We start from the raw sequence: 17,938 nt of genomic DNA on the forward strand, positions 1-17,938 counted from the left end.
CTTTATGAATAAATCAATGAATGAATATTGATACTCTTGAATAGTAATGCTCTTATAACCCATAAAAAGGTATTGCTCAGTGATGGATAAAAGAGACAAACGTGGTCCTGATAGTGAAATAAGTCCTTCAGCTGCACTAATCAGTGCTGTCCTGTTGCCACTGACTGGCGCATGAGGGTATGAACTCAACACACAGAGGCCCCACCCCAACTAGGAGACTGAAGCCAGGAGCTTTCTTGGTGTGCTGCCCAGAACCACTTATCACTTTTTGCTATTTTCATGTTTATAGTGCAGCTGATTTAAACAAACCCACTTCTAGGCCATCTTGGTGTTGCTGCCACACAGGAAGTGTATTTCCCCCTTGATAGGCCTTTTAATTTTATGGGTAGAGCTTGTTACTAAGTCAGCTGTAAACACTTTTTTAATATATAAATATCATTAAAGTCAGTGTTTTAATTCATTCAAGCCTATTTATGATTTCATTTTAGTGTATTTAACGTGTGTGTGGTTAGCATTGTCACCTCACAACTAGAAGATCATGGGCTCAAATCCACCTGCCACCCAAGGATTGAGTTCCTATGTTCTAAGTTGTTTCTGACTTCCTCCCACAGTCCAAAGACACACATGTTAAGTTGACTGACAATTCTAAATTGTCCGTAGATGTGAGCGTGAAGGATTGTCTGTCTTTCAGTGTTTACACTGCAATAGACTGGAGACCTGTGTAGGTTGCAATTTTTTTTTACACCGCTTTCCTTCTGTGCATTTTTGCAAAAAAGGAGTTACAATAAAAAGATTTGCCTTTGAATTTAGCAATTTCCTCTCAACTTCCAGACCAGATAAAAGGTTTATGCTAGAGTTGCTGGTGTTTGGCGTGCAAATAAAGTAAACTTAGCAGTTTGCAAACGACCTGGGACACCATACAAAACTGGATCAGTTACGTGGCCACCACCTATCAAGAACACAAGCCAGAATGAAGAGACTTGGAAGAGACAGCCAAAGCAACACAGGTGTTTTATTGGTACACAGGAATGTTGTTGACTGATCCAATTAATCATCAGAACTTGTCTGGTGATGAATGTAAGACAAACATATCAAGCATTTAGTGACTGATTTACAACCAAATCGAAAATATCAGTCATATTTCAGTGAGAGCCAGTTCCAGCCCAGCTCTGAACAATGAGGGAGGAATAAGTTACATTTCTAAGTCATGAAGTAGTCATAGACACATAGAACTAACACTGAAAATTCAAGTGGCAGCATAAATCATGAAAGCAGCCAGGGGGGTGGGGGGTGCCATTACTGATGTACATCACATACAGAAATAGTCAGTTAAGATGTTGGATGCTGAAAAATTGCAAACCCAACCAAATCAACCCCGCAGACCACAAAGGGTTTGTGAATGAGGGTGCTCAAGTGAATAAAAACAAACATATCTCGCTGAGCCTCCAACTCCAATTTCCTTTCAGCTGGCTTTCCATCTTGAGGCTGCGATCATTCATGAGCAAACCTGCTAATATCATCATACAGGGAGTGCAGAATTATTAGGCAAGTTGTATTTTTGAGGAATAATTTTATTATTGAACAACAACCATGTTCTCAATGAACCCAAAAAACACATTAATATCAAAGCTGAATGTTTTTGGAAGTAGTTTTTAGTTTTAGCTATTTTAGGGGGATATCTGTGTGTGCAGGTGACTATTACTGTGCATAATTATTAGGCAACTTAACAAAAAACAAATATATACCCATTTCAATCATTTATTTTTACCAGTGAAACCAATATAACATCTCTACATTCACAAATATACATTTCTGACATTCAAAAACAAAACAAAAACAAATCAGCGACCAATATAGCCACCTTTCTTTGCAAGGACACTCAAAAGCCTGCCATCCATGGATTCTGTCAGTGTTTTGATCTGTTCACCATCAACATTGCGTGCAGCAGCAACCACAGCCTCCCAGACACTGTTCAGAGAGGTGTACTGTTTTCCCTCCTTGTAAATCTCACATTTGATGATGGACCACAGATTCTCAATGGGGTTCAGATCAGGTGAACAAGGAGGCCATGTCATTAGTTTTTCTTCTTTTATACCCTTTCTTGCCAGCCACGCTGTGGAGTACTTGGACGCGTGTGATGGAGCATTGTCCTGCATGAAAATCATGTTTTTTCTTGAAGGATGCAGACTTCTTCCTGTACCACTGCTTGAAGAAGGTGTCTTGTTCAGTTTCTTTCTAACATATAAACAATACACGGATAATAATTTAGGAAAAAGAGGGGAAAAAAAGAAATACAAAATAAAGCAAAACACACTCCAGTATCACTCCACCTGTTCTGAATCAGATTACATATCAAAAAGGAGCGCAAAGAAATGCTCATTTCTCAAATATGGAAGTGCTTTTTTCCTATTTGCAGAAATAGCTGTCTAAAAATAAACTATAAGATAAAGTGTAGATTATGATTAGGCTTGATTTAAAAGTGGTGTCATTAAACCTAGAAAATGCATCCACATTTATATGAACACTACTGAAAAACTTACTTAGATACATCGGTGTAATGATCCAAAGTATATAATGTTTACCTTCTAATTCTCTGGATAGTCTGCATTAAGTATTCTGGATTAGAACTTTCCTACTGAAGCATCCAAGCAAACTTAAATCTGTCTGACTCTTGAGTGCCCTCTGGTTCCTTTCCAAATTCCCCAAGGCTAAGGTTTTGTGCCATATCCCAGTTCTCTGGCACAATCCCCAAGCTGGGAAACAGAAAGAATTCCAGATTAATTAAGACCATATTCTGTTTTCTTTTTCCTGACCAGTGTTATGGAGACAGAAAGCTATCAGAAAACTGAATATGTGGTTTAGGAGTCACATAATGTACCCATGATTTCAAGGTATCATTTTGGGTTTTCTGTGAAGGATCTCTGCAATCTGGGTGGATGAATCTGATGTTGCACTCTAGCTTCATATGATGCTGATTATGTACCAAGAACTAGGCAGTCAAAACAGAATAAGCATGTTACAAAATCTCCTTGGATACCTTGGTTTGGCATAGCTGATCATGGATATTAAACTGAAGCTGTAGAGTGTGAAACCTAATAGCAGGCCTTATTTAATTAAACTTTTCTAATTTTACTCATGAAACATAACAGTCTATTACCAATACCATTCTAAAAATCCACCCCGAACCTACCCCGTTTTCCCAATTGGAAATTTCTGTTATTTCCCAAATTGTTGTAGCAATTGTAAATAATACATCTATTTTCTCCTCGCTTTGACTCAAGAAATCATGCATATAGTTACATATTATAACACGTGTATTCTTATGTTCACTTTCAGCCTGCCAAAAGTGTTTATTATAGCTGTGCTTTTGGCAGAGGGAATCTCTTTGCAGCACATTCTAGCCTGAACTGGGAGACATGAGGGAGTGTAATACATTAAAGAAGCATTCCAGCTAACACTTTGTCCTGTTTTTCTTGCCCTCTTATGTTTTATTAGAAAACATTTTGTGTGTGCTAAATCTGGGGATTTCCACGCTCATTATCCTGTGGAGCTCCTAAGGTAGGGAGTGGAAAAAACAATAAACAGGTGGTATTAAGATGGATAGGGATATGTAAGCCTATTGAAATGAATCTGATGAACTCATGTAAAATGAGCGGTGCCGCTGTGGTGCAGTGGTTAGCACTATCATCTCACAGCAAGGAGGTTCTTTTATAGATTTAAGGGCCTTTCAAGGGCTTCTCCCAGTTTTTTGCATGGATATCCCTGGAGCGCTTTTGCACCCACAGTCCAAAGACATGCATGTTATGTTAACTGGTGAATCTTTAGCCATATCTGTGAGATGTGAGAATGTGGGAAAACTGACAAGTCATTTGTGACAATCCTTAAAACTCCCTAAAAAGCCTTCAGCTGATCCAAAATGCTGCAGCGGGAATACTGACAGGAACTAGAAATAGAGAGAATATTTCTCCCATATTGGCTTCTCTTCATTGGCTCCCTGTTAAATTCAGAATCAAGTTTAAGAATCAAGTCTAAGAGGGGTCTTGAATCCCCATCTTATCTAAAAGACCTTATAGTACCACGTTACCCTAGAAGAGCACTTCAGGCTCAAACTGGTGGTTTACTTTGGGTTCCTAGATTCTTTAAAAGTAGAATGGGAGGTAGAGCCTTCATTGTTCTGTGGAACCATCTCCAAGTTTGAATTCGGGAGAAAGACGCCCTCTTTACTTTTAAGATTAGACCTAAAACCTTCCTTTTGGCGAAAGCTTATAGTTAGAGCTGGATAAGGTGACCCTGAATCCTCCCTTAGTTATGTTGCTATAACCCTAGGCTACGAGGGGCTTTCATTGATCTACTGTTTCTTGTTCACTCACCTTTTTCTCTCTATGTGCTTATGTACTCTGCATTTAATTATTAGCTATTATTAATGTCTGGTTCACTTCCACGGGGTAATTTTTGTCCTGTGTCTCTCCCATCACCTCTGACCGGTCATGGTGCACGCACTTTCTTCACTGAGTGACTTACTTAAGGTGTTTCGTCTGGATGCAGACAAGGGTTTCAACCAATTTTTGTAAGACTCTGCAGAAATATGTATGGCTGTGCTGAACTTTCCACGAACGGAACATCCTTCCAAGGTGAGGATTATAACACTAAACACAGCAAGATAGCGCTCAAATGAGTAGCAGCTGATCCCGTCTACCCCAGAGATTTCCTGCTTTGCGGTATTGTTGTTGAAGAGCATATGGTTTACCATGACTGATGACTAGCACTTGCTGGAAATTGTATGACCTCCGTGATGCTTCACATTAAGTTGGCGGTATTGTGGGTATGCAAAACCCACAGAGTGGTTGAATCAATATTGTCAAACTAAAACAGTCACAGAGGGCCTGTGAAAGAATGACCTAAATTTGAGATGACAGTTTAAATTGGAAAATAAAGTTGGAATTTAACTTCATATCCACAGAAGACACAGGGTGCATGTTTAAAAGAGAGAAACCCATGTGGATTCACCCCCAAATACAATTTGCATTCCAAGACACTTGTGATGGAGCTGTTTTTTTTTTCTTGTTGCATAAAGACTTAAACATAAGCGGTTAGCCAAAATTACAGGCAACATGCATACAGCTACTATTGGAGACTGATAGAAAGTCTCTCTACAGTGAGTGCCAAACCAAAACTGTTGCACAGACACAAATGCAGGAAATGTGTCTCAGAATAAAAGCTTGCTGAAACACTGCCCTCTGATTGGCATCTACTGCTTAACTTATTATCAGGGATTAGGAAACAAAGTTTTTTGCACACACTGGGTTTTGAAAAGCAAGGAGAAAGAGTAAAGCTTGGATGTTTCTTAAGAAACACAAAGAACTAAAACGGACAACAGAACACTATAATTTAGTGTTGTTTAAAAACAGTAAGGTATTAGAAGTAACCTAAAGCAGGAAACATTGAAATCTTAGATGGCTCAAGTTTCATACAGCTTTCAGTATCTGCACTTACTTTTCACAGAGGAAGGTTGAAAACGCTAAATCACGTTAGCATTTCTGTTTAAGCAATTTGTCAGTTTTCAGTCATCCTACATGTAATTGCGGTATAATCACACTCTCATTGAATTATTACACATGGCATGCACAGTCGGTCGGGGGTGCTCCAAATATTTATTGCCATTTGGAGACCAAATTAATACGTACATGTTTTTACTTCTGTGCCTCAGCCAAGCAGATGAGGGTTAAAAGAAAACTGATGCCATTTTATAGCCATCTGTTTTGGATTTGAAACATAAAAATTTGCCATTTGAGCAGATTTGATCTGGCCTTCATCTTTGTGATAAAAAAGGACCCAGTAATTACAATAAAACTCATAATGGCTCACAGTCTAATGTGTTCCTTAAATCATTCATTGCGTTTTGTAACAGCTGTCATTTCAATGAGGCTTTGAGGCTGGGTTTTGGTTTAGCTTGAGTGCCATTCATTTTACAATTTGAGAGGTTATCAACATTCATCTTAAAGTCTTCTTAAATAGCCTGATCAGATTTTATTTACATATACATACAAACCAGAGTCTAAAGTATGGATGATTGTTTGAGGTAACAAGTAATGTGCCAGTTTATTTAACTTTTCACAGAAATGTGAGTCCAGCATAAGCTCCCCTCACTTTGTTGACAGTACGCTGAAAAACAACAAATGTCAATGTTTTTGTAAACTGGCTATAGCTTAAAAAGAGATACTTTCCACGTACTGTAACCCCAACCCACCACGGATTTTTTTAAATGAACATTAACAATAACCAAAGGATCAATGAGACTGTGGCAGCGGTGTGGACTCTGGCTCAGCTGCAATGGAGGGGTGGTACGGTAAGATCACGGGGCTGTGCCGGGAGGACGGAGAGGACAGGTGAGATGGATTACAACTAATGAACTCGGCCGCTTTCTAGTGCCCGGACTCAGGAACGAGCGGTGTGCTTTCTGTGGGAAGGAGCTGGAAAATATATTCGGTGCCGAAGCAATGGGGATGCTATATTTAAAAATAAAGGTGCTCAGAGTGTGTCACTTTGAGAACTTTTATTTTTAAAGGTGTGGGTGTTGAACACAGTGTGGGTCCTGATCATATCACAGAGACATTAAAAAAAAATTCGAGGAAAGTAATGACCACTTAAATGAGCAGGCTTCGATCACAAAGAAAAATATGCATAATAGATACAATCCATGAATCCTCTGCTTGTTGGTGTTTTGCTCTCTAATATTGTAGGTCTTTACTTTGCAGTGTATATGCACGATGAGGTGACTGTTATTGTTGGTTAGCGTTATATAAATTAAATCGAACTGAACTGAGCTCAATTAACCATTGACAGAGCATTGTGTTCTGTCAATTTAAGAAGCAAGGGATTAAAGATCAATCCATAGTGATGGCAGTTCACTAAGTGCAATTCCTGTCTCTGGTTTTTATTAATGGCAGGATTATATATACACTAATAATAATAATAATAATAATAATAATAATAATAATAATAATATAGCAGTATTAGCTTCCATTTATATATTTGTTGACAGATAGATAATACAAATATGTAAATAATGCAATTACACATTAATTCATTTAATTTAGCAGGGAAAAATAAATACTAAATGCTGTTAAACAAAATACTATTATTGATTAGCATATGCTACAAATGCACCATTTGGCCCACTCATTGGAGTTTTGGCGCCACTAAGTGGTGAATTGATAGAACAGATTCCTAATAATAAAGATAATAATGATTACTGTTTCCATCATTCTTTAGAAGCTTTTGTATGCCTGTTATTTTTAATATGTTCTCCATATTATCGGGTTAACAAGCAGCTCATGAGACCCAGTCATAGATGCTGGTGCATGATTGTGATTTAAATGAGCTGGATGAAAACCTCACATTATTATAACGTTTGTGAGCGTTTTATGTCTCGTTACAGAATAGCGCTTCTGCTTGAAAAATAAGTCTCCGTCTTCTACGGGAAGTACACTAGGACATTCTTCCGATAGTACGGGGCAAGGTTGCCATGGTAGCAGTTGTTAAACACTGTTGAACAGTAGCTAACTTTTGCTATTGTAGCCAGTACGCGTTACTTTCACGTGTTTTTAAAAATACTTTTGTAATAATAGTAATTTCGACAATTTCCTCTGTTTTTCGCGGTCAGGGAATCCATGTCAAAGTATAAGGTAAACAGAAAGAAGCGACATTGTTCCCATAACAAAGATGTGGATGTGGTATTGCCTAGCTGCTAGAGTTATAACTTACTTACGGGATACACATGCTAATAATTTAATAATAAAAGCAGAAGAGTGCTGTTCAGTGTAGTATTCAGTTGTCTGAAAAACACACTCGTTGACCTTGGGTTATCCCAACTTTGTGGTCTTAAAACTGAAATAAAATAGTAACACATGAGAGCCACAAATTAGGAGGAAGTTGGGGTTAAGCAGCAATTTGCCAATTCTGAAAAATTGCTTATTGACAACATTTTTCAACATCTTACAACTTCACACTCAATTACCAATTAAGCTGGAAGTTGTCAAGTGTTTGTAAAGCTAACTTTTTTCACTCCTCACAGCCACTGAGTTCTTTTTGCTTCCTTTACCTTTACAGGCATATGGATACAAAGGCTCATATGAAGAGCGGTAAGTGTTGTTCGTAATTTGATTGTACATTTAAAAATACATGTACTGTGATGCAATGTTTCCTCAGGGAAGGAAGAAGCTGTGTGCGCTACAAATGTGGCCTGCCTTGTAACACCATACAAGATGTCTTGCACCAAAGACCAAACTGGATTGAAGTTAAAGAGTGAGTAGATTGATATTTTAGAAAGACTCTGTGGAATTATGTGCAGGATTGCATATATAGAAGGAAATCAGGAACATTCCCCAGAGAATGCTACACCAGGGATGGATGGCAGCAGTGTCTTTGATCCTGCAGCTTTCTTTTCTCCTCCTCACAGTGATGGTGAGTGGGACTTCAACTGGTGTGATGTGGGATGGCTGAGGGAGAATTTTGATCATACATACATGGAGGAGCACGTAAGGATAAACCACTTTCGCAACCATTATGAGGTGAGTTATCATCAGCCTGTGGTTTCATATAACTGTTAAATGGACATTTTAGTGGTAAACAAGTCATTTACTTTGTTTCTATGTTTTGCACTACAGCTGACTCGCAAAAATCTTATGGTGAAAAACCTCAAGAGATACCAGAAACAGCTTGAAAGGGAGGTTGGTCGCATAGAAGCATCCAACTGTGATTTTTTCCCTTGCACTTTTGCAATGCCCAGTGAGTATCATCTCTTTGTAGAGGAATTCAATCGAAGCCCTGGCAGCACCTGGATCATGAAGCCGGTTAGTTAAAAAAACAAGCAAAGAAAAAAACAAGTAACCAGGTGCAAAAACAACAAAAAAAAGTTTTTATGACCTCAGAAAGTAAAAATAACTTATAACCATGCTGCTCCGATACCATGAAAATATATCTCTTTTGTCTAGGTTGGAAAATCTCAAGGCAAAGGCATTTTTCTGTTCAGAAAACTGAAAGACATCATAGAGTGGAAGAAGGTGGGGTTATGTAAAGAACTGGTTGTAAGTTAAACTGCTAAAAGGAGACATTTTGAGAGTCTGATTGATAATACTCACACAGGATGGTTCCCGCTCAGAGGAACAGAAGGACGGAGTTCAAGTGAAAAGCTATGTGGCACAGCGCTATATAGAGAACCCTTATTTAATCAATGGTACTGAGCATGCTAAAATAATACAATTTAATATAATTAATTTACAGTTTCATTTAACATACAATGAAAATTGACAATACTTTGTTTAGCAATGTTGACTGTTGTTGATGAGAAAATAGAGGCCCATATCCTTGCTTCATTACTTTTCATGCTTTTTTTCCCCAACAGGCAGAAAGTTTGATATGAGGGTCTATGTGCTGGTCACATCAGTATGTACTGATCCCTGTAGCTTGCATAGTTTTATATAAAATGAAAAATCTGCTGCATGTTAAAATCAGTTTGTCTGTCTTTCAGTATGTACCCCTGAAAGCCTGGCTGTATCGAGACGGCTTTGCGCGCTTCTCAGGCATTCGCTTTTCCCTCAGCAGTATTGATGACAAGTGTATCCCTTTTTCTACTATTGTTGTTTTGGGTTTTTTTTTCATTAAATTGAATGCTGATACATTTACTAATATACATTTAGCCCTGGGTTATCAGCATAATAAATTTAGGCTCTGTCTAATGAATTGTCATGTAAAAATAAATTTTAAATAGCTCAGTTTGGCCACATTTCCGAGACTGTCACATCCTAATTTTTTTTTTGCTTTTGTCCATGTTGAATCCCATCAGTAAAGTTTTCTCCTTAGCACCTATTTTCAGATATGCATCTCACCAATGTGTCTGTTCAAAAAACAGCACCTGACTATGATCACGAGAAGGTGTGTAATTCAGGAACCTCAAAGAAAAAGAGCTCATGTTACTTTTATGTTCTGAAACATGTCTGTTTTAAACAGCTTTTATCTCTTTATTGCTGCATTGTTTCATCCAACGATAAGCAGGGATGCAAGTGGCAGATGCAACAGCTTCGAAGATACCTGACTGCAAAACACGGCAGAGAGATGGTAGAAACCCTGTTTAAAGAGATGGACAACATCTTTGTCCGCAGTCTGCAGAGTGTACAAAAGGTCATTATTAATGACAAACACTGCTTTGAGCTCTATGGTTATGACATACTACTGGATCAGAACCTCAAACCGTAAGTCTATGAACACATGCCAACACAGTGCACTATCATATTTACGTGTATTTCTAAACATACACTACTAAACCATGCATGCCTACGCTTAAGAATTTTTGGGTTTCTCAATGGCCTGAAATAACTTGTATTACATATTTATAAAATAAAACTGAAATAAATACCTAAGGTAGGAGAATTCACTAGAAATGCATGAATAACCACAAACGAAATGCTCAGCATATCTGATAAGCTGAGAGCTGGGCTGTGCTAAATTACAGCACACGGATTAATTAAAGCACCTCTGTCCACTGCAAATACTAGCCATCCTTAATGAACTGTCTGCTGTACTCGTGGATTGGCCCACAGTGGCATGAAAGTAAATGTTTGCTGAACATAATCAACCCTTCATCTTTCCACAGGTGGTTAATTGAGGTGAATGCCTCTCCGTCACACACGCCCAGCTGTCAGGAGGATTACGAGATGAAATGCAGACTGCTGGAAGACACTTTGAATGTTGTGGATATGGAGGGAAGGTAAAGACTTCATTCATATGTTTTTCCGTTTTGTCATTAGGGAGCAGAGTTCGAGGGGTTCCCCTCCCTGCAGTCATTTTATATGGTCTGAGCCTGGATTATAATACATTTAAAAGTTAAGAATGTGGGTGTGAAGAAGCACTTTTGAAAAGCTTACCAATATTAAACATCTTACTTCCATTTCCTTTTTTTGCATACTGCGTTCTAATGGACTGTTTTCTCCTTAGGCTCACTGGGAAGGAGAAAAGAGTGGGTGGCTACGATCTCATGTGGAATGATGGTCCTGTCTACAGAGAGGATGCCAACCTACAAACATTTGGCAGCTCAGGTTTCACAGCCAACACACACCTAGGTAGCCTAAATGTGCTGCTCCTGGTTTTTTTTTCCCCTTTTCTTTTCAAGGCAACAGTAATTCCCATTCTAAGAACCTCTTCTTTGTTGCAGGGTGTGTAAACGACAGAGAGAAACAGCTTCGCCAGCTTCTAAAACCATTTCCATGCCAAAGGAAGGCATAATCAGATTGAGATTTTCTACTACAATGCTGCTACTCCAGTACTTAGTGTTAAAGATTGAATGATCAGGGTGGCATTGAGGGGTCTAATTAAGCGGCCAGCTATGGGGAAATGCATCTCTAATGCTTTATACAGTTATCTGTGCAGATCTGATGCTTAAAATCTACTACAAACCATGTAACAACCCTACATTACATTCAACAAGAAATACACCAGTACAGAGGGTTTTTCTTTTGAATCCAATAATCAATGTGCTTGAATGGCAGCGTGTGTTTGCATGTTTGCATGCACAATGTCAATGACAAAAACACTTGTGAATCTGGCACCATTTCTTCAGGTGCTTCAAAGAATGACCAACAGACCAGTGCCGCTTGTGTGCAAAACATTTATTTCTATGCCTTACAAATACTCGCATTCAACATTGAGAAAATACTGTACATACCACAATCTTTCTGCGTGCATGTCGATGTAATGTACACATTTAGAACAACACTGCCACTCCAGGCCCCTTATCTATGGCTTTGATAGTTTACATAGATATTTAAGTTAAGAGGTGCAGTCAGAATAAGTAGCACATTTACATTGGTGTCGTGTTTTCATGAATCAAGTGCACATAGTAATCACAAGAAACAGATAAAATACTCATGTAAACACAGTGTCCTACAGACGTCAAGTATGGGATATGGAGGTGATATGTAGAACATTACAGCTTAGTAGCTATGATCCTCTGAACTTCCATTGAATCCTGGGAATGACACAAAGTTACATTCAGCTCTTTTTCTTTGCGTTTTTGTTTTTGTGCGTGACAGTGTAAACAGCAATGATGATGGGGGGGAAAAAGAAGAAGAAGAAGAAAGTACAAGTCAACCACAGCACTTCTGATAAATATAACTATGGCATATAAAATTTGGAAAAATATGCATTTACATTCGTAGCAAACATTACACCGTCTTCAATGATAGAAAGAGCTCAGCTCTATGCAAAATACAGTATATTATCATAACTACAATTCAAGCTGTTCAAACATGAAAAGCCCTTGTAACCGAAAATGTAAAACCATATCACAAATATATCTGGAACAGACCACATTACTGCAGTACCCCACCACTTACTGTGCCTCCTTTTCACCTAAACTTGCTTTAACTTAAAATGTGTCTTAAAACATGGAGGCACCAAAGGAACAATAAAAAGCAACATTGAGGGAAAAAAATAAGAACATTGAAAACAAATACATTCCAACATTCAAAAATTGCACTGAAACAGCTATGGTCGTATTTGATGGTTGAAACATAGTGACCTCTGTTTATCTTCACTGTGAATTACTTATGCTGAAAACTGGCCAGCGGGACAGTAAATGCTTATTTTAACATTAGAGGATTACTGAGCAATGACTGTGTAGTGCAATAGTTTTACTTATTTATTTATTGTACACAAAAGCTTTACTTTTTTGAATAATAGCAGTGTTCAGGCTCATAGTGAGCCATATAACTATAACTGTACATTCGGAATTAAATGCAGCGTATATAGTTCTGCTCTATTTAAATGTCGAGTTATCTTTGCTGTTTATTTTCTGTATTCTAGCTGCACGATTGCTGATGGTTTCGACCTTTAAAGGCTGTACACCACTTACTGATTTAGCTGTACAACAGTTAGAACATGTTAGTATTACACAGTTTACACAGAAAGCAAGCATAGATTCAAGCTCCTGTACCGAGTAACCTCTAAGGAAAGCACTATATTGCAAGTCTACAGGGGTTACTTTGCGACAAAGTGCACATTTTTCATTTTGCCGCACTGCTTACTACTGACTGGGGCTTTGGGGAGAGAGGACAGGTCTTTAGCAGCTCTTTTCATGGCTGTTTTAGAGGCCTGGCCTACTGCCTCTGTCTTCTGCCAGTCCCTCTCCTCTTTCTTGGATGTCATGGTCTCTCTCTTACTTGCAGCAAAAGCACGTTTCTCTGCACTGGTTGCTTTCATGCCACCAGCCTCCTTTTTAACATCTGTCTCAGAGTTAGCTCTGACACGGCTTTTCCTCGCCTGACCTCTGCTGTTTGGGTTAGTGCTAGATTCCTGGGGTAGCTTACGGGCATTGCCTGCAGCCTGCATTTGCCTGTGGTGACTCTTTCCAGCTGAGGGGCTAACTGGGGTGTGAGCCCCTCCCACACTTCCACCTTGCCCTCCTGGGCTCCTACCTTCTGTGGAGGGAGCTCGGGTCTCACTGCTGCTCCTTTTTGTCGGTGCACCGGGTCTGGCTCTGCGCTCAAGCAGTGGGCTGAGTCGTGAGTGGCGCTGGTAGGCATAAGCAGAGCAGCTTCCATTGCACAATGGGTAGCGAATGTGACAGTGAGGACAGACTGGAAAGCGGGAGACTTGGTGCTGGGTTGAGGCAGGTGATGGGGGGTTGTTGACAGGTGCAAATGGGAATGCTCGTTGGGTGTGCCGCAGCCCTTTTGGGGAGTTGAGTCGAGATGGTGGAGCTGTGTGAGGCCTAGGTTGATGAGCTGTAGTAGCAGAGGAGAAGCCCTGTGGCCTTGGGCGGCTCCCAGGCGGACGGCTGCTCTCTGCTTGCACCGTTTGAATCTGGAGCCACTCCAGCTGGAGGAGCTTCTCCAGGTACTTCTCTAAGGGCCCTACTGGCTTAGGCCGGGGGGCACCACGACCCTCTGTATGCAGAAACACTGCCAGCTGTCTCAGACTCCAACTGTTAAAGGGAGGAGGAAGAAAGTCTGGGTAACTGTAGCTGGGTTTCTCATTCTCATCTTCATCACCCACTGCCCCATGGGGTCCCGGAAAGTCTGGGGGAAAGTCGCTAGAGTTGATGATCTCTGCCCGGAGGTTGAGATGGGGAGGGGTACAGGGAGTGCATGGGGAGGGCAGAACTGGAAGCCTCTCAGAGTCCGACAGATCACTTGCACTGTCTGTGTCATCATCTTTGTGGTTGTAGTGCTGCTGGAGTGCCTCGGGGGTGGGAGCTGGGGAGTGCATCAGGGGCTGAGCCGGCACTTGCCGTACTCCTGATATCGGAGAGAGAGGCAGCGAGAGGGCTCGCCGATTTTTTCCCATCCCCCCACGGTTTTGCTGGAGCTCGCTGCTGCATTGGGACACACGTTGATTTTCTCGCTTTTCCTCCTTCCTGTGTGCATAAGATTGCTTGCGGAGCTGAGGTTTCAAATCCCCTTCTTCTTCGGGGCTGTAAGGAGACAGACGGGGAAAAGCTGTTGGGGATTTAGGGATTTACAAAGTAATCGCAAAGCATGCACACCCCCAACTCCACTCTTACCTGGACACTTTGCTTGTATTGCGTGTAGTGCAAGGCTTCACTCTGGCACCTTTTGATTGTGCACCCTGTAAAACAATCTCTCATTACTTCTGCTTTATGTACACAGGTAGGAACTCATGAGGCAACACTATCTTGCTATCAAATAATAAAAATAATAATGACGTTGTATACATTTACATCCTTTTAATTTATCAGGGTATCATTTACATACTCTGTGCACTGTTGTCACCGTGTCCTTATCTTGACCTGGTCCTGGGAGACCATTTTTCATTTGGCCCACAGATTTCTTCGTCTTGTTACCCTTCTTTGAACTGCAAAAACATAACACGGGTTTGTTAGGATCGCCTTCGCGTCAAGGATACAAATAAAACGAAAAAAAAAGAAAAAAAACGTGCAATACCCGTCAGCGTAAACGAGGCCTACCTGGTTACTGTCCCGCTATTTTCGGTATTTTTCACCCGAATCTTCTCTTTGGAAACGACGCGTTTCAGTGTCGTGGATGCTGTGCGCTCCTGCATGATGGGCCCCATGTTGCAGCACAGTGGGGGATGATTGTTGCTTTCGAGTCCGACGCAGTTAAATCACACGGTAGCTAAAGAACCCAACCGACATCTCGGATCACATATTCCAGTCTGATAATGAGGCTAAAAACACCCATTTTCTCAAAAATGCTGCAGTGCATCATGCGTAGATGTCAAGCGTCCCCTGTATCCGCAGGTTGAAACGCGTCCTCCTAATCTCCGTCGTATGGCCCCGCTGCTCGATCGCAGATCAGCTTTTATTTGAATCGCTTGCTGACAGCTGGCGCGTCTCCTTCCCCGATGTCGTCCTCATCGCCATTACAAATGCGAGACGGTGACACGGCGCAAACGCTTTGTTTGGCTCGCCGTCCCAGTCAGATATGTTTGTTTACCTGCTGCTGACTGGCTCGCCTGTTTGTGTCGAAGCGAGCGTCAGCGGTGCATCATGGGACTTGCAGTTAAAAGCGCGCTGGCTTCATTTTAAAGCGTTTGCTGAAGCCTCTTTTTTGCAGAGTCTTGCTTGCAGTCGATAAGCAAATGGAGTGCACAAGATGGGATCCGATGAGGACCGTGTCCCAGAGAAGGAGTTAAACAGCGTGAACTCGCACCCGCTTCATTTAAAGTACTCAATCACCCATGCGACGTCATTCTGGTCCGTGTGTAGTTTCCTGTTAACTGCGAGCACGTCAGCTGATCTGTATAGACCTCACGTTGAATGCATGTATGGGATGTTGGAGAGCGATGAAAGCAGTTAGCAGTTACAAATCAGGCTACGCGGTTGCAACCAATAACAGGCACTACACGGTGCACGGAAACACTCAGCACTGATAATACTACTCTACATGGAGGATCGAGATTGGGCTGCTTCCTACAGCTTATACGTGACTGACTCTTCGCATCTTCAGATGGTGAGGTGATGTCAACGTCTGATTGCAGCAAGTGATGTTAAAGGCAGTTTCAGGAATACTGCAGTCATTTAGAGAGGCAGAAAAAGACCGTATGCATGCATGCGGGCACGTACTCCCCGAGTACACGCCCACTCTCTACTGTTTAAACGTCAAAGTTGCTCTGTTGAAAGTTGCTTCATGGCTTGTTGCATTTAGTAAGCTGATGCTGAAGCTTATGCTTTTACTTCCCAACTTTACAGGTGAACTGAACCCCTGTTCTCACCACACATGGATAAAGGGTGGTTTATTGGACTTGAGAGGATTCCTCCAGCACAGTCTGAACAGAGGAGGTCGTGTGTTACTATTAACCTGACTGAAATGCTCCAGGCTGACAAGCCTAATGTGCAGAAGAAGCCAGTTCCAATCCGTCCCCCGAGCCCCAGAGTTTCGTTCCCAAAACAACAGTTTCACCGCAGTCTCTCCTGTGAACCTACGCCTAAACCCATCATCCGTCAGCGGTCGCACTCGCTGCCTTCTGCCACTGACAAGAAGAAGCAGTGCAGAAGTGTTGGCGTACGGTTTGTTGACTCTTTGGGACTGGACCTGGAAGACGTCAAGATTTTTAAATCGGGAGAGGATCCACTTGTGCCCCATCATGTTACCTTTAGACTATTGATGAGTGCAGAGATGGCAGATGGAAGGCATATGGAGATTTCTTTGCCATACCTGAAGCCAGCATTTGCCCAGCAACCTGGAGACCATCCAGGATTCCTGCATCGTCTCCATGAGCAGAAAGTTTGTCTTGAAAGAGTCTTGTGTTTTGAGTTGGGGGTCATCGGAATCACCCAAGTCCTCAATTTGGACTTTGAGAAAGATGTGACGGCTCGTTATTCTTTTACAGGATGGAAGAGTTGTGCAGAAGCTAAGGCCTCTTGGGTGTCCAGCATCACTAAGAACTGTGAGGGCAGAATGGGCCAAATCAGCTGCGATACATTTCGTTTTCATCTGCCTGTACCTCCATTCCTGCAACCAGAAGCAGTGTTAGAGTTTGCCATTCAGTACAAAGTCTGTGGTGCTGAGTACTGGGACAACAACGATGGAAAGAATTATAAATTAATTTGCAAGAACTACAAGCTCTCTGTGCCCAAAGAATGCGAGGATAGCATGGTGCACTTCACTTAGTTAGTATGCACACAAAAGGGAGAAGAGTTTGAGCATTAGAACACTTAATGATTACATGTAGCAATATCTATACAAAAAACACTCGGTAAACACATCTGTCAAGGCCGTTTGGGGTAATTTTTGCAATTTTTAACCAATCTGCATAAAAAATAAGTTTTTGAGCGTGCTATAGCTTGCCATAAAATCCTTTGGGATTTGTCTTTTTGGGGGGTATTTTATGTGTAATGTTAATGGCAATAAGAAAAAGAAATGCACTGATGGAGGCATAACCACACACAGGAAACTGTTGATGATCTTAGTAGTGCTGGCATTATAGCAGTTTGAATAAAACACACACACACACAAGTGCACTTACACCTGGTGCCAGCTTTACTGCCACTTGTATTTTTGTTTGTAAAAATTGCACTGAATTGTTATATTTTCCTAATAAAAGTTGCACTTCAGTGTGGGAACATCCCATACAAAATTTTTGGGTGGAAATGAAATTAATGGACTTCACAGTCCAGGCTTTCTACCAGCTGGATGTTGGTCTTCTGGACCGGTTTGCTGAGTTTTTAGGATCTGTATTTGGAAGTCAAATGTTGTCAAAACATGCCATAGATACAGTGTACATGTTTCTCATGTGCTAAGCCATATTTAGCTCATGAAATGCAGGAGTCCTGCATCTCAAATGGGCTTGAAGATGCCTTTCTAAAAAAGCTGTTATGTATATTCCTAATTACAGAATACTCTAACAAACATATTTTGTAAATATTTCAGCTATAGGAGAATAAATGACTTTACTCTCAAGG

General features: G+C 40.8%; 3 protein-coding genes across 4 annotated transcripts; 2 read left to right on the plus strand and 1 right to left on the minus strand.

The window, feature by feature from the left end:
- Positions 1 to 7,277: 7,277 nt before the first annotated feature.
- Positions 7,278 to 12,111, plus strand: ttll9 (tubulin tyrosine ligase-like family, member 9). Of its 2 annotated transcripts, XM_040047723.1 has the most exons (14): positions 7,278 to 7,685; positions 8,110 to 8,141; positions 8,209 to 8,304; positions 8,459 to 8,570; positions 8,667 to 8,852; positions 8,994 to 9,062; positions 9,145 to 9,235; positions 9,404 to 9,444; positions 9,530 to 9,617; positions 9,875 to 9,933; positions 10,054 to 10,250; positions 10,652 to 10,765; positions 10,993 to 11,117; positions 11,210 to 12,111. In XM_040047723.1, exons 1-14 carry the CDS (start codon positions 7,671 to 7,673, stop codon positions 11,278 to 11,280), a joined length of 1,296 nt encoding a protein of 431 aa, XP_039903657.1. In that variant the 5' UTR covers positions 7,278 to 7,670; the 3' UTR covers positions 11,281 to 12,111. The 2 variants fall into 2 exon arrangements, with proteins under 2 accessions (XP_039903657.1, XP_039903658.1); XM_040047724.1 differs by lacking the exons at positions 9,145 to 9,235; positions 9,404 to 9,444 and having other exon boundaries at positions 7,279 to 7,685.
- On the minus strand, positions 11,649 to 15,484 carry fam217ba (family with sequence similarity 217 member Ba). The gene is made up of 4 exons (XM_040047719.1): positions 14,981 to 15,484; positions 14,769 to 14,868; positions 14,558 to 14,622; positions 11,649 to 14,467 (listed from the first exon to the last, which is right to left on the minus strand). Exons 1-4 carry the CDS (start codon positions 15,085 to 15,087, stop codon positions 13,033 to 13,035), a joined length of 1,707 nt encoding a protein of 568 aa, XP_039903653.1. The 5' UTR covers positions 15,088 to 15,484; the 3' UTR covers positions 11,649 to 13,032.
- Positions 15,485 to 15,724: 240 nt separating this feature from the next.
- ppp1r3da (protein phosphatase 1, regulatory subunit 3Da) lies at positions 15,725 to 17,832 on the plus strand. The gene is made up of 2 exons (XM_040047725.1): positions 15,725 to 15,986; positions 16,226 to 17,832. The coding sequence occupies exon 2, from the start codon at positions 16,254 to 16,256 to the stop codon at positions 17,145 to 17,147; it is 894 nt and encodes a 297-aa protein (XP_039903659.1). The 5' UTR covers positions 15,725 to 15,986; positions 16,226 to 16,253; the 3' UTR covers positions 17,148 to 17,832.
- Positions 17,833 to 17,938: the final 106 nt, after the last annotated feature.

Source organism: Simochromis diagramma, unplaced genomic scaffold (assembly GCF_900408965.1).
Source record: "Simochromis diagramma unplaced genomic scaffold, fSimDia1.1 OVJJ01000387.1, whole genome shotgun sequence".
Taxonomy (NCBI): Eukaryota; Metazoa; Chordata; class Actinopteri; order Cichliformes; family Cichlidae; genus Simochromis; species Simochromis diagramma.

What these genes read in the sequence shown, in the direction of transcription:
- ttll9 (XM_040047723.1), top strand. An exon ending in ACTTTCGCAACCATTATGAG is followed by an intron (nt 8,571 to 8,666) that starts GTGAGTTATCAT and finishes TTTGCACTACAG; the next exon opens with CTGACTCGCAAAAATCTTAT. An exon ending in CAGCAGTATTGATGACAAGT is followed by an intron (nt 9,618 to 9,874) that starts GTATCCCTTTTT and finishes ACCTATTTTCAG; the next exon opens with ATATGCATCTCACCAATGTG.
- fam217ba (XM_040047719.1), bottom strand. Translation starts at nt 15,087, where the DNA reads ATGGGGCCCATCATGCAGGAGCGCACAGCATCCACGACACTGAAACGC. An exon ending in AATAGCGGGACAGTAACCAG is followed by an intron (nt 14,869 to 14,980) that starts GTAGGCCTCGTT and finishes ATGTTTTTGCAG; the next exon opens with TTCAAAGAAGGGTAACAAGA. An exon ending in CGGTGACAACAGTGCACAGA is followed by an intron (nt 14,623 to 14,768) that starts GTATGTAAATGA and finishes ATTGTTTTACAG; the next exon opens with GGTGCACAATCAAAAGGTGC.
- ppp1r3da (XM_040047725.1), top strand. Translation starts at nt 16,254, where the DNA reads ATGGATAAAGGGTGGTTTATTGGACTTGAGAGGATTCCTCCAGCACAG.